Raw genomic sequence first — 24,735 nt, forward strand, 5'->3', positions numbered from 1 at the left:
AGTAATTGAAAAAATGGTCAATTACAAATTACTTCCAATTACTTCAAAAAATGTAATTAATTACAGTCAATTACAATTACATTTTTCAATTACCCCATCCCTGGTTTGTACCTACTATGATCTTCAAATGAATTAAAAATAGGTATAATTGAATTAAACCTATCTTTAATTCATTTACAGATAGGTACAAACGAATTGAAGATAGGTACAAACGATTTGAAGATAGATACAATTAATTGAAGATAGGTTCAAATATTTGAATATATGTTAATTTGGCGTTCCATAGATCCGTGTACTTTTATTTAGCAAATTTGTATAAAAGAAAAATGACTTATATTTAGCTTGTTGGTTTTGCACTGTCATGCGTCGTCACGCTGATTTACCTTATTTTTCTCTGTAAAATCGAAAATGTATGAAAACACACCTGTACACTTCCTGTTTTATTATTAGCAAGGTGAATTGTCTTCGTCATCCTTGCAGAATGAAATGTGTTCAATGGAGACTAAAGACGTACAGGTAATATTAATCTATTCGTAATGTCTTTAATTGGATAGAAAAAGTTGTTAATTGTTGATTTTTTTTCATGTTTCAGTCGGATAACACCCTTAATCAGGTTTTATTTCAACTTCAAGAACTCAAAGGCCAAATAAGCGATATCCACAGTGAAATTAGACTACATGCAATATCTGCACTAAGGATCCCGCGACATCACGATGAAAGGACCACGGTTTCCTCTGGTACATGTAGCAGTGAAGGGTCATACAGGTCTATTCTATCAGATCGTAAGAACAATTCTTATCCTGCAAGATCATAAAAATTCCTTTGAAGTTAAGAAAAAAAAGATAACCATTTACTATGTACGATATAATTCTTTTCTTCTTCAATTTCTTTACAAAGTTCTACCATCACTTTACATTGATGTTCATAAAGAAGTATTAAAAGAGGAGCATAGAAAACTAATGGACATTGATTTACGTACCACAAATATTTTGGACTATTTGGTTGAAAATAAAGTTTTACAATCCTCTGAAGCTGAGGTGATACGAAACACGAAATCCAGCTCGGGGGAGGATGACCGAAGCAGCCAATCCCGTGCTCTTTTGTTTAAGTTGCAGAATCGTGATGAACATTGCTTCAAACATTTTATTGATTCTCTTGAAGAAGCATATCCACTTCTTGCAAAACGTGTGCGTGATGCTTACAATGTTAGGTTACACGAAGGTTGTATTGACGATGACGATTCCAATATGAAATGTGTTGTGTGCAGAATAAAAAATAATGTGAAAGTGTACGAAATCATAGACACGTTCTACCAGGAAAAGTTAATTGACGCAACAGTGGCTGAATGTATTCTGAACTGTGAAAATTCTACGAAACAATGGACAAATTTATGTGAAGTGTTGAAGGCCAACCCGTCATTATATGACTGTATGGTGGAAGCACTAAGAGAAGGTCATCTTAACCTTTCAGAAGAATTAGAAAAGGTTTATTGGAGGTCTTTTACATGTTACTGTAGACATTTGAAAGCTAAATATAGACAAAAACAAAAAGATTACAACCAGTGTGATGGAGAGCGAAACTGTGATCCGTCACAAGAATCAACTTCTTCAGGAAAACTAGGGAAGTGTTGTGGGACATTAAAGCAGAGTCAAGGTTCAGATTATGTCACTGTTGTTGAGGTAAACAACAACGATTGCGTAAAAGATAGGAGTGGAGCAAAGGCTGGGAAACCCCTTAGAGACGCCAATAGGCAGGAGAAAAGAAGGAAGGCTTTCATGGAAAACTCCAAGAAAGAGTATGACAATGTAACATTGAATAAATAGTTTCACACAATATATTCCCAAAATGACAGTTTATTTCTATGCTATGACAAACGGTGCCCTGGATCCAAATTCCCTTTCAATAGAAAGAATGAACGTTTTTGTCCCCCTTCCTTTATTTATGTACTAAATCTAGTAATATAATTGTTATAGTGGGCGAGAATTTTTTAAAAAATTCCTTGGTTACCTAATTCACGGGTATTTTGAAATCAATGTCAAATAAAATCAATAAATGGTTATCTTTTGCTGAATATTCATGAAATTTTATTGTAAAAGTTTTAAAGAACCTCTAGTAAAATGAGTCAAGCGTTCCTGTGTTACAATCGGGTATGCTTTACTCAACTTCCTAAATATTTATTTGAGGATTCGTGTACAACTTGTGATAAAGAATGGAGACACTTTCTTTAAATACTTGTTTGCATATATTTAAAACTGATGAATATGTTGAAAAAGATAGGATACATGTAATAGTTTGTTAAAATATTTACATGTTGTGCATGAAGAATAAAGACTACTTAACACCTTAAACATGTCGTCAAATCAGTCTGACGAAGATTGTACTTTGTCCGTGTGTCAGTTGAATTTTCAAATCGCCAAGCCATGTTACTGAGTAAGCCAGTCATGGCGGATTTGCTTTTATAGATTGCAAAAATTATTTGCGAAGTTTACACGTTTATTCGCAATGTTTGGTGTTTTGTGTGTATTATATAATGTTCGCGTTATAAGGCAAAAGATTATTTTTTAACTTTAAAAATGCAATCAATTGAGATTTGTTAAAAATCTATATAAAAGGGGATAAATATATTCGTCAATTTCGAAAAAAAAAGAACTGTAAAATCGCAAAGCTGTTGCATTATAACGCAAAAGCATATTCGTACATAAACGTGTACTTAATTTTCTCGTTATGACACAAAACTTCGCAAATGCCAAATAAATGTGTTACTTTTGGGTTAAAACGCGAAATTTTCGCCTTATAAACGTAAATATTTGCATTATGAGGCATACTTTTCACTAATAGTAATAGTTTAAACTAGAGGTACTGTGAGCAGTGAGCTCACAAAATGATACCCTCGCCTCAAATATGTTTATAAAGGCAAAATCCAGTATTTCCTACGGGAAACCCGAAATAAGTATCCGGTCAAAAGAAAAATAGGAGGTTCACAATGGCACTCTGTAATAAAGATTCTGTGAAAGTATCATTAAATTTTATACAGTGGTATAGGAGGAGTTGCGGATAAGAGATGGGTACCCCACTATATTATAGAAAGAATGACAGTGTTCTATGTTGTGCTATTGGAAACCGAAATATGTGTCCGATCAAAAAGTAAAGTAGGAGGTGCACAATGGCACTACATGTATGTAATAAAGATTCTATAAGAGTCTCATTAAATTTTATTCAGTGGTATAGGAGGAGTTGCGGATAAGAGATGGGTACTCCTCAATATTATAGAAAAAATGGCAGTGTCTATGTTTTGCTATTGGAAACCCGAAATATATGTCCGATCAAAAAGTAAAATAGGAGGTGCATAATGGCACTATGTAACAAAGACTCTGTGAAAGTCTCATTGAATTTTATTCAGTGGTATAAAAGGAGTTGCGGATAAGAAATAGGTACCCTCAAAGCGTAACAGACGGACGTATAAACAGCTAGATGGACGAAGGGACAGACAGACACCCCCATCACTATTCATTCCCCGCTTTTCAAGCGGGGGGTATAATAAAAAAAGAAGAACTAATCCATGTAGAACTAGATGCTGTCAAAAGACAGTAGCACTTGCACGTATTTGTTTGACTCTAAATGTACTTCTTTCGTACCTGAGGTACTTGTACAGAATCCAAAATATACATGTATAGAAAAGTTATTCCGGTGTTGTAAAACAAACAAGACTCCCCATGAAAAAAATTGCTACATAGCAAAGTCTTCCCTAAGGGTTGAGTTCTGCTTTATATACAGTGTAGCAAAGATTCCGCTTAGTGGACTTCCCTGCAACTAAACACGTTTTAAGGTTATCGGGTTTAATTTAAATGATCAAAGCTATCATTTCAATTTTATTATTTTGTTTCCATTTTCACAATGCATTATATTGAATATTTGTAACATTAATCCAAAATCTGAATATCAGCTGTCAATATACATGCACATTACAGATCTTAAACTTTTCACTTCTTCCTTATATTAAGTAAAACGGGCTGCTGCTTTTTTTTTAAATGACTGTAAGTAAATTTTATACTTTATACAATAAAGTGTCTGATTAGAAAAATAAATAAATGTTTCTTTATGGAAATAACAAAGTAGATTAAGATGAATTGATTTTTTAACTTAATTAAGACTATAGGTTACGAGATATATGATACAAGATTTTATTACTCCAATTTGGGCCCCCGGAGGAGCAAAAAAGATTTACAAACATGAAACAAAAGAAGGAGGAAGATCCAAATGATAGAACAAACTTGATCTTAAATATAATGAGCAGTGCTTATTTTTATAATCATTGATAAATGCATCTACAAGAGATATACCGAATATACATATTGTATATGTTATAATAATATCTTTCCATATACGCATATCAAAGAACAGAAGAGATGATATATTGCCATACATATATTATATACGTCCCCAAATATATCTAATTTTTTCAGTTAAGGTAGATTATCAAGGATTCTAGCAAGAGATCTTAGGATTTCAGGGTCTTCATTGGTCATGAACCTATGAAATTGATTAGCATATGATAGAGACTGAAATTTTTTTTACATTTATTATTACAAATATTTATGAGTCCAAGTCTTTGTACACTAAAATGAGGACATACAAGGAGAAAATGAATTTCATCCTGAATCTCCTTGTGATCGCAAAGGGAATAAATTCGTTCATGTTAAGGTATTTTTTGCTATCGTCCAATTTCATTTTTAAGCCTGTGAGCTGATATTCGTAACCTTGTTATGACTGATCTATGTTGATTGTTTGTTAAAAAATCTAGATAGGGTTCAAAACAAAATTTAGTCTTTAGGGAGGTGAAGGTAGATAATTTACCATATTTATGTACATTCCTGTCTTTTTCCCATGTAATTTTATAGAAGTTAAGTAATATTCTTTTCAAGTTTATTTTAAACTGTGGGAGTGACATACCTAAAACATTACTAAGTTTAATATCAATATGGTTAAGTGTGAAGTTAATACAAGAATACCATGAAGTAACTCCATTTTGGTGTAGTGTTTTGGAACATTTAAAAGCCTCATGCACTAAGTAAGGGAAAATCACCATCTAGATTCTCCAATCTATGCCAATATAGCAACATAATTTTAATGACATCAAAGTGTACATTCAATCGTCCTAGCTCAGATATTACAGCAAAGTTGCTGCTTTTACCATGAACCATTAGTAAATGTTTGTAAAATTTAAGATGCAGACTTTCGCCTTCTAAACTTTGGTATATTTTATCTTATGTTTTATTTGGATTTCTCTTAAATTTGGAAGCTGATGGATAAAATAAACCCCATAACTCTGAACCGTACAGGATGATGGGTTTAGTAGTGTGGTCAGATATATTTAAAACAGTTTTAACTGATGGATTAAATGTGAGAAAGTCTTTTTGAAGTTTGAAATAGGCTTTTTTGGCTTTGTTACAACAATCATTTTTAGCGCTAGTAAGTGTTCCAGATGCATTAACTGTCAGACCCAAATACTTGTACTGTTTAACACATTCGACATTGTTGTTATTCAGATGGAAGAGGATTTTGATGTGTTTGCCGGATGAATTGGAGACTATAATTTTTGTTTTTCTTTGTATTAACTTTGAGACACCAGTCCTTGCAGTATGTATTTAGTATATTGAGTTTTTCTTGTAGACCTTCAGCAGTGGGGGGAGAGAAGTACCATGTCATCAGCATACATGAGGCAATGAATAGATGTAGATGAATCATTGTTTAATTTTAGGAAACTTTCAGAATCTGATAGATAATTTGGTAGATCATTAATGTAAATTTTGAATAAGTTTGGACTCATGTTATCGCCTTGTCTAGCCCCGTTGTATGTGTGAAAGTGACCAATTAATTTGTTACCCAGTTTAATAGACGAATAGCTTTTAGAATACATTTCCTTAACAATTGAGTAAAATTTAGTGCCAATACCTGCTTTTAATAGTTAAAGTTTCAAACCAGCATGGTTTATACTATCAAAGGCCTTATAAAAGTCAACAAAGCAAGCATATAGCTTCCCTTGTTTTGATTTGCAATATTTTTCAATAAGTGTTTTCAAAACAAACACTGTAAGGCTTTGCTTAGAACTGAACACGACTTGTAAATAGGCATACGCCATTTTCGATATTACTATCTACAATATCAGCACCGGGGTATACTCTTCACATTCCTTACACCTGACTACTTTATTGTCACGGGTATCGGCGTGGAATGGCGACCCGTGTTTTCGTGCTGGTTATCTTGCGTTACCTTTGTTTACATTTTATTGCAGTTACGCGTATTTACAAGTGTTTGTATTCTGCACTGACCTGTGCAACTGTTGTAAGTTTCTTTGGTATCTTTCTCTCCTGCATTAGAAGATGTACACAGTTATATTTTGTCGCTACCGAGTGCTGTATAGCATACGTCCTTCTACACCGTTGACGATTGATTACACTGAACAGTGACCAAGTCAGCGGCTTCATATAGGGGCCCTCAGATATAGCGAGAGTCCAATCGAATATGGCGGACATATTCCTTTAACGAATCGTGTTCAGCTTTAAGCCTTAATCTAAGGACTTCAATGCAAAGTATCGGCTAAAATTCTGTCTAACAAAGACTCTTAACAATAACAAGATATGGTTCTGGACTTAAAGAAAACTGTATCATATAAAGATGTACATATCCAGTTCATTTTCAACATAGGGTACCTGACATTTTCTATATAAAAAAATAATCAGCAACAGAGAAAATTATTACTGAAAAGACATCACTGTTTCTTACTCATTAATGTTGAAAATAATTGAAAATGAAGTACTCAGTTACTTTTTCTTGGTCTAATATAAAATAAGTGTGCCCCCTCAAAGCGAAATTGCTTCCTAATGAGATTTATGCAGTTGTCTGTTTGACAGGACTCTATATCTCTTCAGTTGTAAAGTTTGTTCCAAACAGTATGTTGGGGAAACGGGAGATCTTCGCAGGAGAATCAATAATCACCCTTCGACCATTAAGATCAAGAAACTCAATGAACCCGTTGGGGAACATTTTAACCTTGAAGGTCAATATGGGAGGACATGACAGTAGTGGTTATTGACCATAATCCGAATTGGACCGATGCTCAGAGAAAAAGCAAGGAAAAGTTCTGGATGCACAGACTGAAGTCATTCCGCCCAAATGGTATCAGCATACTAAATGACTTCACCAGGATGAACGTGAACAAGAAATTCCTGATTGTAACAAACTAGTTTATTCTCTCTATATAGTGTTAACTTTACCGTTTATTCGCATTAAATTATCAATTCTGGAACAACTCACACACAAAATTATTGCTTACATTTTTGTTTATTATTTCTTTTATCCGATAAACACTCCTAAAAACATTTCCAAATGTATAATACATCCAAATTCATATTGTAAAATCTCCCTTCCATACTATCTTTCTTTGGTTTCTTTTTATCGCTATTTTGAGAGAATAAGACAGTGTACGATTTACTACTTGGTCGTAATTAATTAGCGATAATTAATTCGTTCAATTATGTAAATCGCACTTCACCAGAGTACACCCGAGAGACCGGACGTATTTCATAGCGGTCCGGATTTCTTTTTTTTACAACTGGTTATAAACTTCAAATTAAACACGTAACATTGTAAATATATAGTGTTTGGAGTTTGGTAGTAGTGCTGGTTATCCCCCGTAATCGAAGATTCGGGGGCATATAGTTTTTGCCCTGTCCGTCCGTCTGTCTGTTTGTCCGCAAAAATTTTAACCTTGTCCATAACTTTTGATTGGTTGAAGCTATGGCTTTCATATTTCACATGTGTATTCCTTGTGACAAGACCTTTCTTTGGGTACCATAATATTTGACCTTTTGACCTTGACCTTGGAGTTTGACCCACTTTTGCAAAAATTTTATGAGATTTTAACCTTGGCCATAACTTTTGAACAGTTGGTGCTTGGGCTTTCAATCTTCACATGTTTAATCCTTGTGACAACATCTTTCTTTGGATACAACAAATTTGACCCACTGACCTTGACCTTGGAGATTAACCTACTTTTGAAAAAAACTTTAACCTTGGCCATAATTTTTGAACAGTTGGTGCTATGGCTTTCATACTTCAGATGTGTATTCCTTGTGACAAGACCAACAAATTTGACCTTTTGACCTTGGAGTTTTACCTACTTTAATTTTGAAAAATTTTAACCTTGCACATAACTTTTGATTGGTTGGAGCTATGGCTTTCATATTTTACATGTGTATTTCTTGTGACAAGACATTTCTTTTGGTACCATAATATTTGACCTCTTGACCTTGACCTTGGAGTTTGACCCACTTTTGCAAAATTTTATGAGACTTTAACCTTGGCCATAACTTTTGAACAGTTGGTGCTTGGGCTTTCATGCTTCACATGTGTATTCTTTTTGATAAGATCATCCTTTTTATTCCAACAACTTTGAGCCATTGACCTTGACCTTGGAGTTTGACCTACTTTTGAAAAAACTTTAACCTTGGCCATAACTTTTGAACAGTTGGTGCTATGGCTTTCATACTTCACATGTGTATTCCTTGTGACAAGACCAACAAATTTGACCTTTTGACCTTGGAGTTTTACCTACTTTAATTTTGAAAAATTTTAACCTTGCACATAACTTTTAATTGGTTGGAGCTATGGCTTTCATATTTTACATGTGTATTTCTTGTGACAAGACCTTTCTTTTGGTACCCAAATATTTGACCTCTTGACCTTGACCTTGGAGTTTGACCCACTTTTGCAAAATTTTATGAGACTTTAACCTTGGCCATAACTTTTGAACAGTTGGTGCTTGGGCTTTCATGCTTCACATGTGCATTCCTTTTGATAAGATCATCCTTTGGATTCCAACAACTTTGAGCCATTGACCTTGACCTTGGAGTTTGACCTACTTTTGAAAAAACTTTAACCTTGGCCATAACTTTTGAACAGTTGGTGCTATGGCTTTTATACTTCACATGTGTATTTCTTGTGACAAGACCTTTCTTTGGATACCAAGAACTTTGACCTTCTGACCTTGACCTTGGAGTTTCACCTACTTTAATTTTGAAAAATTTTAACCTGGAGTTTGACTTGCATTTTGACTTCCATTTGAGAAACTTTAACCTTCGCCATAAGCTGCCATTAGGGAGCATCAGTGTTTCATAAACACATCTTGTTTTCTGTTTTTCTGTTTCCTTTGTTTTTATGACTTCTTAACTTTTTTCTTTGTCCTGAGGAAGGGACAGGGCGTTCCGAAAATTTAAAAATTTCTATTGTTCGTGTCGTTGGTCATTATTAGTGCTATAAATAAATAAATAAATAAATAAATAAATAAATATATATATATATATATATATATATATATATATATATATATATATATATATATATATATATATATATATATATATATATATATATATATATATATATATTTAGGGGTGGGTATCGGCTGGGAATTTCGTAATGCGATATATTGCCATATTTCAATCTGTATGCGATATGCATAATTATTGCATATTTTCAATAACAGTTAAAATGCTCTTTTTCTTATTTCATAAACCTCCCTCTATAAGCAGAGTGTGTAAAACTATAAAAATACATTATTACGAAAAAGTTTTTGTTGATTTCACTACAGTTTTGGAACGAAAAGCAACCATACAACAGCAACCTTACCCTTCGGTACTGTTTGGCACGATTGAAAACGTTTCTGACATATTAAATTTCATATTTTATTTAAGAAATCTAAAGCCCAGGCAGTTTGTCGGTTTATCGGTACTGGAAATACTTATCGCAATACGATATTTTTTGTTAACATAATATACCGGAATATCGATATTATTGCGCAGCCCTAATATATATATATATATATATATATATATATATATATGTATCTTTATTTTCTTATTTGGAACCTTGGTCTAATTTGGCCAAACTCTATTCCCGGGATTGATAAAACAAATCTGAATCTTCATTACCTGAGGATGTTTATATCACTTTCCCATTCCCATGTAACACTTTGATGGCCCCACCCTACCCCCATGTGCCATGGTTTGTATTAATTTGAATCTGCAATACCAGAGAATGTCTGCACGTTTTTATCACTGACCATGGTCCTGGTGTTCTTGAGGAGATTTTGAAACATTTTTTCCTCTATGTTCGCGTGTAAAATTTTGATCCCCTATTGTGGCCCCACCCTACCTCTGGGACCATGCACCAAACAAAACTGAATCTACACTATGTCTGAAAGCTTTCACACAAGTTTCATTTTTTTTTCTTGTCAAGAGGTTCTTGAGAAGATTTTCAAATGACTCTACCATATTTTCACAATTTCTTAATCATCTCCCCTTGAAAAAAGACAAGGCCCTTCATTTGCCTTTACCCAAGGATGCTTTTTAGAAAGTTTGGTTGAATTTGGCTTAGGGATTCTGGATGTGAAAAGTTTACAGATGACAGACAAACAGATGGACACCAAATACTCTTCAACTGGAGAAGCTCACTTCTGACCTTCTGGCTCAGGCAAGCTAAAATTCAAAAAAAAAGAAAGAAAAGCTCACTATAGGGCTTTGTCTACATGACCAAATAAAAACAAACTACATTGTGTCAGAAGGTTTTTAATTTTTTCTGTCTTTGCTGTCTATATAACATTATTGCATTCTCTCTTTCTCTGTCCATAATACTTTGTTGTGCCAGTGACATATGTTTACGCTTTATTGATTGTCCAATTTCACGCTTGGATGATGATCCTACACTTGAGGGGGTAACAGCAGCATTGTCTGCAATAATCTCCTTCAGGAGTAGGGATTTTTTCCCAGGCTGAAATAAATATTACATAAATGTATATATTAATGTAGTTTATAAAAGAAATCCTCACTGTAGCAAATTTTATACATATTGGAAAAAAACCTTAATTCTTGCTTGCCAAAACTGTTTTTTAGCTTTGTTCATACTACCCAAGGGCCTTAACAGTCACCTGGTGTCAAAATGCAAATATTTTTACTATAGCATGTTCTATTTTCTTTTTTCCTACATTTTAGATGATTTAATAGCTTTTTGTGTAACTTTGAATGACCTATATGGGTCCATATGCATCCTACCATGAGCAAAAATTGTAATCTGTTGGCTTGTGAAGGAGATTTATGAACAATAAGGCTACACTCCTTTGATTTTTTTCATTTGGAATATCATAGCAAAAATTGGGGAAAACACCTGTTTTTTAGCACTGGGAATTTGACCTTCTTTTGGCCCACCTACAGACCCTAAAATATCATGTTTATAAATATAAAACCGCGGAACATTAACTGGCAAAATTGGAAATTTGCAGCTTACGTCATTTCCATCTGTGGCAAAAAGTCAAACACTTGATGATAAACGATGAAATGGGCGGGTACAATTTGACACGGACGTCTGCGAAAACACTGGATTGAAATTGCAGTTAGAAATTCATTTTCAATCCACCTGAGTTATTTTTTGCAAAGTTATAATGTATAATCCAAATGACAAATAATTTCAGTTCCCAAATACGTATAGTTTGAAATTAATGCATAACAATTTTCTATCCAATATTTGAGGACACACAAAAGTTATAGTAGCTATATTCTTTTAGGGGACGGTCATTTGATTCGGGGGGGGGGGGGGGGGGGGGGGGAAAGGCTGGCAAATTTTGTTGAATCAGATTATTTATGGTTATGCATCACATAAAAGAATATATTTATTATTTGTAGGATGACAAAAGACATTATTTATTTTCTTCTTCACTGAAAAAAATTTGAACTTCAATTTCAATCCACCTGAGCTGTTTTCAAACCTTAAGTGTGCATGTATGATCCAAAGGACGAATAAATTCAATTCCCAAATACATGTTGTTTGAAATTCATATTTATATGAGTTTTTAGCCTATAATATTCAGGACACATCAAAGTCATAGAAGACAGAGATTATTTTTTCAGGGGACGGCCATTTGATTCTAGAAGGGGGGGGGGGGGGGCTTTCAAAAATTGTCAAGTCAGATCATGCTTTCACATGAAGATTATATTAATTTCTAGGATGACAAGAGCTTTTATTTTTTAGTTTTTTTCTTCTCTGAAAAATGTTTGACAAACAAAAAAAGGGAGGGGTTGTCCAAACTAACCCAGCACACACATACTCATTCCAAACAGAAATCAAATATTTGTCCCTTTACATTTCTTTAAAAACCTGGGATAGAAAATTCTGATTTATAGATATTTCAAATTATTTGTCTTCTGGGTCAATCAGTAACACTGTGCATTCTAGCGTAGCTGAGGTGGATTGAAAATGAATTTCGAATTGCAATTTCAATCCAATGTTTTCTCGGACATCCGTGTTGAATTGTACCTGCCCATTTCATTGTCTATCATGAAATGTTTTGACTGTAACAGATGGGAATGATGTAAGCTGCATATTTCCAATTTTGCCAGTTGATGTTCCGCGGTCTTATATAAACATTTCTTCAATTCACTTTCCATAGTAGGTGAGAACTGATAAATCATGAATACTTGTCACTGTTTAAGTTATTTAAAAATGTATACATCAAATAGATGGAAACTTTAGTAGACCCTCCCCAAGACTTATCCTTAACATAAGTTCTATACAATCTTAAAGTTTGGTACCCCCTCAGTGACTCACCCTGGGCACAGATTCCTCCTTGACGGCTTTTCTGGGTAGAGCTGTGAGGGATGGTGGCTCATTAGCCACCTCTCCAAACTTTACTCTATCTGAAATACGTATTACAATAATGATTACTTTAAAATTTTTAACCAATTTGATAAAAATCTAGGCTAAAGATCATAAGCAAGTGCCCCTTTAATAAGGAATCACTAGCACAGTTTCATTTCAATCATTACAAAATTACCTTCAAAATCATCAAATTCATTCAAGTTCTTTCTTTTCTTTTCAGACCTTCTTTGCTTTTTCTGTTGTAATCTCCTACAGAATATAAGTAACTGTCAAATAACTACTGTCATAAAGCAATGTCCTGAAAATTAATCAATGTTTTAATACCGGTAATTAGTATTTTAATGCTAGTATCAGTACAGTAATCAGTGTTTTTATATCAGTAATCAGTGTTGTAATACCAATAATCAGTATTGTAATATCAGTAATCAGTGTTGTAATATCAGTAATTAGTGTTGTAATATCAGTAATCAGTGTTGTAATATCAGTAATTAGTGTTGTAATATCAGTAAACAGTATTGTAATATCAGTAATCAGTGTTGTAATATCAGTAATTAGTGTTGTAATATCAGTAAACAGTATTGTAATATCAGTAATCAGTGTTGTAATATCAGTAATTAGTGTTGTAATAACAGTAATCAGTGTTGTAATACCAGTAATTAGTGTTTTAATACTAGTAATCAGTTTTTAATACCAGTAATCAGTGTTGTTATACCAGTAATTAGTGTTGTAATATCAGTAATCAGTGTTGTAATATCAGTAATCAGTGTTGTAATATCAGTAATCAGTGTTGTAATATCAGTATACAGTGTTGTAATACCAGTAATCAGTGTTGTAATATCAGTAATTAGTGTTTTAATACTAGTAATCAGTGTTTAATATCAGAAATCAGTGTTTTAATACCTGTAATTAGTGTTGTAATATCAGTATTCAGTGTTGTAATACCAGTAATCAGTGTTGTAATACCAGTAATTATTGTTTTAATACCAGTAATTAGTGTTGTTATATCAGTAATCAGTGTTGTAATATCAGTAATTAGTGTTTGAATACTGTAATCATTGTTGTGATATCAGTAATTCGTATTGTCATACCAGTAATTAGTGTTGTAATACCAGTAATCGGTGTTGTAATACCAGTAATTAGTGTTGTAATACCAGTAATCAGTGTTGTAATACCAGTAATGAGTGTTGTAATATCAGTAATCAGTGTTATAAAATCAGTAATCAGTGTTGTAATATCAGTAATCGTGTTGTAATACCAGTAATTAGTGTTGTAATATCAGTTATCAGTGTTGTAATACCAGTAATTAGTGTTGTAATATCAGTAATAAGTGTTGTAATTTCAGTAATCAGTGTTGTAATATCAGTAATCAGTGTTGTAATATCGGTAATCAGTGTTTAAATACTAGTAATCAGTGTTGTAATATCAGTAATCAGTGTTTAAATACTAGTAATCAGTGTTGTAATATCAGTAATCAGTGTTTAAATACTAGTGATCAGTGTTGTAATATCAGTAATCAGTGTTGTAACAACAGTAATCAGTGTTTTAATACTAGTAATCAGTGTTTAAATCATTGTTTTAATACCCATAATCAGTGTTGTAATATCAGTAATTAGTGTTTGAATACCTGTAATCAGTGTTGTAATATCAGTAATTAGTGTTTTAATACCAGCAAATGGGAAAACAGAGGGATACTTTTAAAATATTCAGAAATATAAAGAAAGCAAAAATACCAGTACATGTATACCTTTCTATTGTTAAAAAGTTGAACTTTGATAACTTGAATAGCATAATTTCATATATCAGTGATAAAGTGAGTCAGTGGCCTTGATCTGACTATGAAGTCAATATTTCAAATTCTGGAATCAATATCTCAACCTCGGGCAGCAATGTCTCAATTTTTGTGATCAATATCTCAACCTCTAGAATCAGTATCTCAACCTCTGGGATCAATATCTCAATCTCTGGAATCAATATCTCAACCTCTTGGATCAATATCTCAATCTCTGGAATCAATATCTCAACATCTGGGATCAATATATCAATCTCTGGAATCAATATCTCAACATCTGGGACATCTTCAAGTTTTACAACAGTCTTGCCATGTTTGAGATACCAAGGCCTGACTGTATTAAATGTTTGCTAGTTAATAAATAAAGTGTACTGCCATGGTATGCCTGTCAAATATCATTTAATTTTCATATTGAACAGTGCATAGAAGAAAATTATGTCAACCTTGGTGCAAAAATTTCAATGGTTTTTCCCCCATTCCTAATGTTTGATGTGCATCTCCTATGGTGTATTTATCAATTAGAACAAATAACACATCATTTATTTCTCAACTGGTTGTGTTGGAGTTTCACAAATGCCCATCTGCTGCTTTGTTCACTGTACATGTATTTTCATAAACGATGAACATTGCCACAGCCTAATAAAACATCAGAACACTTATCATTATGTTTATTCTTACACTGTAAAACTCATCTTTGTGAGACATGACCCTCTGTAATTTGGTTGTTGAGATGTAAAAATTGAAATAAAGATATAATATTATATAACATAAAATTAATTTTAATAGCTTTATACCAAATTATTTTCGAAAATAAAGACTATAGCCACAACATATTTTAATACAGTTACAGGAACACCTCTTACATCTGTTGGGATTGTGTAACTTAAAAACATAGGTTTTTTTTTAAAATTTCATCTTAATTAAAGGTCACAGTGACCTTTATGTAGGGTATGACACACCTTCTATCTAAGATGCATTATGGTTAATTGACCTAGTTTGATAATTCTAAGATTATTATTTTTCTAGTTATGAGCCAGACAGGATTTTGCCTTATTTGGCCTAATCATCTTAATTAAAGGTAAAGCAACCTACTTTTAATGTGTGACACACCTTCAACCCAAGATGTATCAGCTGACAAAGTTTAATTTTTTCTAGGCCTCATAGTATTAAAGTTATGTGTTTGACACAAAAAAGGTAACAGACAGACAGATAGATGGACAGACGAACATGAACACCATACCATAATATGTCCCGTATGGCATGTCAAACGTTGCAATATTCGATCTTTTCCATTTGTATTGTATAATTTTCCATTTATATTCTATAATTCTTCATTTGTATTGTATAATTTTTTATTTGTATTGTATAATTTTTTATTTGTATTGTATAATTTTTATTTGTATTGTATAATTTTTTTATTTGTATTGTATAATTTTTTATTTGTATTGTATAATTTTTATTTGTATTGTATAATTTTCAATTTGTATTCTTTAATTTTTCATTTGTATTGTATAATTTTTATTTGTATTCTATAATTTTCCATTTGTATTGTATAATTTTCCATTTGTATTCTATAATTTTACAATACAAATGAGAAATTATACAATACAAATGGAAAATTATACAATACAAATAAAAATTATACAATACAATTGAAAAATTAAAGAACACAAATTGAAAATTATACAATACAAATAAAAATTATACAATACAAATAAAAAATTATACTATACAAATAAAAAATTATACAATACAAATGAAGAATTATTGAATACAAATGAAAAATATAGAATACAAATAAAAATTTTACAATGCAAATGAAAAATTATAGAATACAAATGAAAAATTATAGAATACAAATGAAAAATTATAGAATACAAATGGAAACTTTTACAATACAAATGGAAAATTGTACAATACAAAGAGAAAATTATACAATACAAATGGAAAAGATCGAATATTGCAACATTTGACATGCCATAGTCCCGTCTTAAGACAGACATATAAAAAAAAGTAGTCATAAATGTTTCTTATCTTAATGAGTAAAATCATATTTACTCTTTTTGCTTTTCGGTGATCTTTTTCTTGTGTCTTTTAATTTCTCCCGCTTCTAATGCATCCATATCCATCTGAAACATCAAAGTAAATCATTACTGGTGTAACACATGTCAGTGAAATATAATGTACTTTATAGCTACACCTCAAATTCAATTAAAATAGTTAATATGCCTAAATAACATTAATGCATTCTATATTTAATTAAATAAATATAAAAAAAATTAATGAAAATTAATAAACATATGTCCTGAAAAATAATCTTTAAAACATTTCAGTCATATACATGTATTTTTACAGTAACTTGACACCACGATGGTATTTTGACACCACGATGGTTTACATTTATCTATCGATCACAAATCTGACATGTTTTGTTCTTGAAATATGGTCATTGTTTACATGTAAATCTTATTTCATCTAAACTGCAATTTATCACCCATTTATCATCCTTTAATTAAACCTGCATTAAGAATAAACCACACACCTTCCATAGTGACTTGGTCACCATGATTATGTCCAAAGAACTACAATTTCTACTTCTTATAAACTAACCTTAAATTTTTGGGACAACTGGTGTCGGTGTAGGACTTTTCTTGTCTCTACTTCAACTCTTTTCATAAAATCTTTAGTCTTTTCTCTCTTTCCTTGTACAAATTTTGGAGCCTCAGCCATAGGTCTTGTCATTCCCCGCTCCATGTAAATTGGTTTCTTTCCTAGATAGAGCATGTATACTCAAATGTCAAGACATTTGTTTACAAAGCAAGAGTTAGACTAGTGCAACATTATATTAGTATAGTATTAATATTGTGTAATCATATAATTCGTCACTTTTAAATGCTGAGTTTTAGTTATCTTTAAAAAAAAAAGGGCTGACATTGAGGTCAACTTCACATTTTTTTTATCCACATCCCAAAAGTTTCATAGTGTTTTCAAAAAGGTAATAAAAGTTATGAAATATATCTTATTACATGTATTTAACTTATGATTTCAAATGGAATTAATATTTAATTGTTTTGTCTGCTGACTAATTAAAGCAGGAAAAAAAATTACATCACCATTAATCTTATAGACAGGATAACTTAGGATTCAAGTGTACCGGCATGTACTCGATACAGTATTAAGGACAGTCAGGTTGTTGTAATTATAATAATTTGACTTACATGTAACAGAAAAGAAAGATTAATCTATTCATATGTGACATTCTAATTGAGACAGCAAGTGAATTAAAATAAAAGGGGAAAAAATCTCTGGTATAATATTAATCAACAAATTAGAAGGGGTTCAAATACATTTTTGTGTACATCTATGTATATTTTACTTTAATATTGACAACAATTCTGCCATTTGCTAATTAAACAGTCATACAACTGTAAGAGGTTCCATTCAAAGTCAACATGAGGATCTGAGCCTCCAAAATCTCTTTCAAGTCTTTAACAAGGTTCTGTTTAAATGTAATTATACCATAAAATTTATTTAATTAAGGGACCTATATATATACTAAGTTGGTATTTAGGTTCCTGTTTTATGTTAAAGCTTTTCTGCATTTGCCAAACACAATGTGTCTTAATTTATAGATAAACATATCCAACCCCCATTTTACTTTCCATTTCTAGATCTACAACACTTTTATCAGATGAATTGGAGTCCAACCACAGCCAGCACTCTCCACCCCAGGATTGCAGTACCTCCCGATGTATCAAGCTATTGTCACTAATCTACACTGATCACTTACTGATCTACACGTCAAGAATAATGAAATATAACATACTCAATCATATACCTTTCTTGCTGTTATTTTGTATGTATTCTTTCTGTATTTGTCTAGGTGTTTTTCCTTGAAATTTTATGATGTTTTTCACTTTCTTGGGTACATCTTGTTCAATACTTGTTGGTGCTAAATTGGAAGGCTTCCTATAAAATCACATGTACTGGATGGTATCAAGACATACAATTCTAAGGTTAAAAAAAACATCACGATATCATGTGTAAGTGCGAAAACATCCATCTACATAATCATAAATGGTTAACAATTGTTGAGGAAATTCGAGCTAAAATTATTCTTAGCATGTTTATTTCTGTATAATATGAATTAACTTACCCTCTGTACTCACTGGCATATTCAGAACCTACATTCTTTAACTTTTTGTGCTTTCTGCTCTTCTGTAATTTTCCAATTTTCCCCATTTATGTAAATTGATGAACAGTAGTGAAACAGTCAAACACGCGAATTTTCGGAAAATTGAGTTTTGGGATTATAACGCCAGTCAAACTTCCGGTTAATTTGCAGCCAGCGCTAAGGTCAACCAAAATTGTCAACAAAGTTATATTCTTAGAGCCAAAGGCTGAGAGGGATTGAAAATTTTGAATGAATATTTCTTGACTGTTCAGGAGAGGATATGAAGGTACATAAATTACATAACAGTCTACACGGATAAAGGATTATACCCGGATATAATGAGGTCTTTGGCTGAAAAGCACGCCAAGTTTAATTAATATGATCACAGTGCCTACGCCTGTACGCATCTGACGTTTGATGTAAGTAGGCCTAGGTCAGTTTTTTAAGTTAAAAAAAAAACAAAACAAACTGCTCACAACTGAAGAGAGCATAAGTGAAAATAACATGTTAAGAAGTATTACTATTGCATCAGCTAAGCCATCTATATTTTCGAGACTATACCATGTGTAATGACAGTCTGGAACTTGCTTGTGTATCATAGTATCTATTTCCTTGTTGCTGTAGAGTATATAAAATTATCTTCATAAATTCTTTTTTGTCAGCTGCAGACTGTATCTCTGCTGGCACTACACCTGTACACTAAGAGCCCCTTTAATTGAGCGACGGGGAGGAGGACAGTTCGACATGATAAATGAATATAAGATATTTTCATGAAAAATACAAATGTTGAGCTCATATTCAAGACAACATGAACCTTATTAAAAAAAAAGAAGAAATTAACCTGCATGCATACTATAAATTTAAGTACTCTAATGTACTCAAGTGTTCTTTGTATGTTTAAAGCAGAACCTATTATAATATTCGTTTACAATAACAGTAGGTATAAGAAGTGAAATTGATGAGATGGCTCATGAGTTTTGATTTCCTGAAATCTTCTTGGCATTTTTAAGGATTATTCGTGCTAGAATTGGGTACATGCAATTTAGCTACAACTTATAAGTAAACTGGTAATATTTCTATAATTAACAAAATAATGCGGTCAGCAAGATCACCATCATAATTTTGTTCCCTCTGTTTGGATTTGTTGAAAGAGAAAAATGGAACCTTACAGAATTTAAACCTTGAAACACTTTGCTGTTAATTGTTGTATTAAAGTATGAGTTATGTATTTTTATTCTATTGTAGAGGAAATGAGATTCTTTAGAGGTTGTGTTGTCTACTTAGTGAAGCATTTAGAGTTCCAGTCATTAAGGAGCTTGTCCCAGGGCCATGCCAACCAAATTATTCAACACAACAGATGCCATTGTGAACAAGTCAGGAAAGCTAGTGGCAAACCCCTTAGAGAAAAAGTAACAACACAGTGTTCAAGTGATCTATCCAGTAATAAAGACAAGTTAGTTTCAAACTCTCAATATAACAGTAAAACTCATGATAGCATTGTAGCCAGAAAGGAAGAGGATGACCCTGGATTAAGTGCTTTGGTCAATGAGAATGTTTGCAAATCTAACCCTAGTTGTTCTAAAGACATTGTGCTGGGTAAGGGGATGCCCCCAGAACCCCCGGTGGACTGCTGTATGAGTGGATGTGCAAACTGTGTGTGGATCATGTATGCAAATGAATTGAGGAACTATTACAAGAAAGACGGAAATGAACGTGCCAAAAAAGAAATAGAAAAAATTGAAAATCCATCGCTCAAAATGTTTCTCAAACTTGAGCTTGGTCTTTTATAACATTGATATTTAAATTGAAGGACATACAATATGCTCAGGGATCTGTTTTACAAAAGGAACTATGATTAAGACTGAGAAATATGTTGCCAAATTACTTGTTTTTTGTTTTTGTGTTATTTTAAAATTAATTCAAAAGCATGCTTTTTGAGCATTATTTTTTCTATTTTGTAAAAATATTGAAAGATAAACAAATTTCACAGGATTTCTAAGTATGACAGATTTAAGAACAAGCTAAAATTTTGGTCTTGGTCATAAGTTCTTTAGGAAAATGGAATCCAGATCTGAATGTGATACTAAACATGATATTTATTGATTATTGTAACTGAGTATGTTAAATATGATGTGTATGCAATTGAATACTCTAATGGGTGAGAGTGTGACTTTTTAAAATGAGGTAATATGTAAAATTTTAGTTCTTTGCAGGGTAAGTAATATGACTGTTTCCCCAAATTTTTAAAGTTTAATTATTACAATTTTAAAAAGCAAGAAATTGCCGTGATTTTCAAAAGGCAAAAAGATGAGATTCTGATTGAAGCTTAAACTACAAAGAAATAATCGTCTACTGGTACTGTATTGTTTTTTTTTGTTTTTTTTTTTCAATCCTGTTTTAACTGATGAAGTTTAAATTTTAATATTTGTTTATTTTAATGTCTGTATCAATTTTACGATCAAACTTTCTCCATCCACCTGTATGAAGATGTTCTATGAATATAACTTTCCCTCCCGTTCATAAAAATTTGTTAATTGCAGTATTATTTGCAAGCAGAATTTTACTTTTCACTTGTTGACAAATTTTATGTGTGAATTTTATATATTTTTACCAATATATGTGTTTGCTAATAGAAAATTGAAAAATTAAAATCATACTTTAGTCTTTTACATATTTATGAAATTACTTACATTAAATGCATAAAGAACTCAGTATTTTAAATCCATTTGTTGGATTGTTTGGAATTTTATTGATATTAGATATATGTACATGTATATTGCCACTAGTCATGTTTCATAAATTATATGAAGTAAATTTTACTTTGTTTTAAATACAGTAATAATGACTTTTTATGCTGAAGTAGTACAGTAGAATTCCTTTCTTTATTGTTCATTGATCCCATACACATGTACTATGTTGATTGTGAAATGAGTTCTGGGTGAATTAAAAAAAAAATGACCAAACGCATATTTATCAACCCACACTAAAAATACAGGCAATGAAAATAGATTTCTATGTCTCAGCATATGTCTTTAGATAGTGTCTAAATACCTGCCAAATATCTCATTGATATCTCAATTAACAAAAAAGTTATGCCCTAAAATGATGCTAAAATTGTCAGGAGTGCAACACCTTTTTGTGACATTTTGAAATTTCAATATTTTTTGGAGCTCTGTGAAATAAAAAATAATGCTTCATGTTGAAATAAAGACTTTCCTGATAATATTCAAAGTATTGAGCTTTAAATGTGGACTGTCATAACTTTTGTTTAATCAGGTTGTGGTCATGGCTGATGTTTAAAAAAATGTTATACCATGTCAGGAGTGCAACAGAAAAAATGTAGTGTTGCCAAAAAAACATCAATTGTAAAATTCTGATAGAAAATTAAGACAAAAAAGAATTTTGGAAGTGTAAAATAATAACTGATATACATTTTAAAACTTAAAAATGTTATATAAATCACAAGCAGCATTAATGAGAGTCAATTATATGTGCATACCCAAAAATGTCAGGTGTGCAACATTTGATGTTTTGCTCCCAAGCATGAAAAAACTGTTATCATTATATGATTACCTGATTTTTATTTTGGAAAATAAAGACACAAAGAACATTTTTACCAAATAGATTTATCAATTACAGGATCTGTCTGTGCTTCAGATCCATATTTCTATGGTCAGGAGTGCAACACATTTTTTTAAAGATTCAAGTTGTCTGACGAAAAGACTTCTATTCATGCTTAGAAGTATTCATTAATTAATAATGATCTTTTTGTATAATTTAATGCTAAATTATTGACAGTTTTATTATTAAAATCCTTCCTTTTTCAATTTTATCAATTCAGATGTGTTTTTATCTTTTTTGTGATTTTTTTAATGAACGTAAAAAATAAACACACTAAAACATTGTCATAAAATTCAAGTAATTCCTCCTCAACTTCACTGAAACAACAGAACAAGTTCTTATGTAATTTTCACTTCACAATTCTACTTTAAAGGCCCCAATGCTTTTGGTCAGGAGTGCAACAAATATGTTAGAATTATAAATCATCCAATAAGAATAAAAATAAAGAAAAAATGATGAGTAGAATTTTTCTGGTGGGTTACTGTGTTTGTCTTCTAAAGGAAAATATGCTTTAAAATATATTTTATCTTCTAAATATACATTTAAGCTAGTTTTTTGGCATAAAATAGGGTATAATTCCAGATAAAATGCGAATTTTAAATACTTTCATCTGTTTTAATTATGAAGTATTGGACTATAAATATTGCACAATTTCATTACCACTTGATGTTGCCCACACTTTATGAATTTTTGTGTTCTATGGTTTTTATTTTAAACTTTACTGCAGTCAGGAGTGCAACAAAACTGCTTTATAATTACCGATGCTTCTTAACTATCTTTACTAAAAAATAAGTTGAAAAAAAATGCTTGATACTATTTGATGTTCAAAACACTATGTCTATCAACAAATTACAGAAATTTTACAGTCAATTCAGGGAATAGTTTTCATCATTTCACATAATATTTTAAATACAATTTATATATTTTAGGAATGACTCTAATTCTTGGCCAAATTATTCGAGTATAACCTGGTTTGGGTCAGTTTACGCTGTTTTATAATCCGCGAAGCGGATTATAAAACAGCGTAAACTGACCCAAACCAGGTTATACTCGAATAATTTGGCCAAGAATTAGAGTCATTCCTTATAATTTAATTTTAAAATCATTAAATAACTATGGGTGTAAAATTTCGTTGCTTTTTATTAGTTCAAATTTGCCGCTCAATAATACAACCGTAGTAACGGAAGTGATGGGAAGCGAGGGGAGGTAAAAACTGATGCATAGGCCTAGCAGCTTGTTTACATGTGGTAAGATCGAATTATTGTTTGAAGTTAAAGGTACATTTATTAAATCTGGAATTTTCCATGAATCCCGAGGACTGGAAATGAGAGGATTGTATGGATACAGATGATTCAGCTGGTTGTCAGGGGGGTGTGTCCCCATACCAAACCAGGTTATACAGAAATAATTTGTGTTCCTTTTTGGATATAAACCAATCAGAGGCTAGAATACAAACAAAATTAAATTATATTACAGTTTGCAAATAATCATGTTTTAAGGTCTTCAAAATATGAAAAACCTCCTGTAAACAGTGAAAAATATCAACATGACAAATTGATTTACAAAGTAAGAATGGGTTATTGTGTGTTATAATTTTTAAAACAATGTTAAATAAAATACATATGTACATATCAGATGTCAGGAGTGCAACACAATAATGTAACATAGGGTCACTTCAAAATCTAGTATTTTTCGTAAGAGAACTCGTATATAACAATTCTTTTTTGGCTTAGATTTAAAGAATTGACTTGAACTGAAAAAAAGTGAATTTTGAGGAATTTTATTGCTTCATATTTTTTTCTTATTAAAACTTTTCAAACCACAATTGAAAAAAAAAAAGTAAAATAACAATCAAAAAGCCACTTTTTTGTCATATGTACAAGAGAAGATACTCATTCAAGGTCTAGATTTAATCATTTATACCCCTTTTACCATTTTGAAGCATAAAAAAACTATAATTTCTTGTGATTATGTATTTTAGAAAGTCTGTTAAGGTGTAATGATATTTTCTTTTTTCAAAAGAAATTTTACTAATAAAAATTCTGAAACTTTTTAATCCAATTGTCTATTCTATTGCCACTTCAGGATTTTAAACTAGAATGCATTTGCAATATGATGATATAAGTGAAAAATATGTTATGAGTAGTTGAATTTTGCCAAAAAAATTCAGTTTGGTGGTCATTTTTTTTTAATTCACCCTTCTACAGAGTATTGTAAGACATGTAGGTTCTGTAACTATTTATTGTGATACATGTATGTATTGGTCATGTCATATCAGTCCCATTGATATTTCAAGGGATGACTGATTTGTTTAACCTGATATATACATGTATTTATGATGTGGTGTCAAATTTATTATTGTGATACATGTATGTATTGGTCATGTCATATCAGTCCCATTGATATTTCAAGGGATGACTGATTTGTTTAACCTGATATATAC

At 31.6% G+C, this 24,735-nt stretch overlaps 3 protein-coding genes across 4 annotated transcripts; 2 read left to right on the forward strand and 1 right to left on the reverse strand.

The window, feature by feature from the left end:
• Nucleotides 1–491: 491 nt before the first annotated feature.
• LOC133189590 (uncharacterized) lies at nt 492–2,064 on the forward strand. The gene is made up of 3 exons (XM_061324973.1): nt 492–516; nt 593–782; nt 898–2,064. The coding sequence occupies exons 1-3, from the start codon at nt 496–498 to the stop codon at nt 1,821–1,823; spliced, it is 1,137 nt and encodes a 378-aa protein (XP_061180957.1). The 5' UTR covers nt 492–495; the 3' UTR covers nt 1,824–2,064.
• Nucleotides 2,065–10,601: 8,537 nt separating this feature from the next.
• On the reverse strand, nt 10,602–18,747 carry LOC133189591 (coiled-coil domain-containing protein 137-like). Its single transcript, XM_061324975.1, has 7 exons — nt 18,654–18,747; nt 18,336–18,466; nt 17,108–17,268; nt 16,556–16,626; nt 12,884–12,957; nt 12,658–12,746; nt 10,602–10,827 (listed from the first exon to the last, which is right to left on the reverse strand). The coding sequence occupies exons 1-7, from the start codon at nt 18,737–18,739 to the stop codon at nt 10,615–10,617; spliced, it is 825 nt and encodes a 274-aa protein (XP_061180959.1). The 5' UTR covers nt 18,740–18,747; the 3' UTR covers nt 10,602–10,614.
• Nucleotides 18,748–18,867: 120 nt separating this feature from the next.
• LOC133189593 (uncharacterized) lies at nt 18,868–20,977 on the forward strand. 2 transcript variants are annotated; one of them, XM_061324978.1, is made up of 2 exons: nt 18,868–19,090; nt 19,917–20,977. In XM_061324978.1, exon 2 carries the CDS (start codon nt 19,922–19,924, stop codon nt 20,459–20,461), a length of 540 nt encoding a protein of 179 aa, XP_061180962.1. In that variant the 5' UTR covers nt 18,868–19,090; nt 19,917–19,921; the 3' UTR covers nt 20,462–20,977. The 2 variants fall into 2 exon arrangements, with proteins under 2 accessions (XP_061180962.1, XP_061180961.1); XM_061324977.1 differs by having other exon boundaries at nt 18,868–18,957.
• Nucleotides 20,978–24,735: the final 3,758 nt, after the last annotated feature.

This window comes from Saccostrea echinata, unplaced genomic scaffold (assembly GCF_033153115.1).
Source record: "Saccostrea echinata isolate AGI-Se365-2 ecotype Australia unplaced genomic scaffold, CSIRO_AGI_Sech_v1 ptg000019l, whole genome shotgun sequence".
Lineage (NCBI taxonomy): Eukaryota > Metazoa > Mollusca > Bivalvia > Ostreida > Ostreidae > Saccostrea > Saccostrea echinata.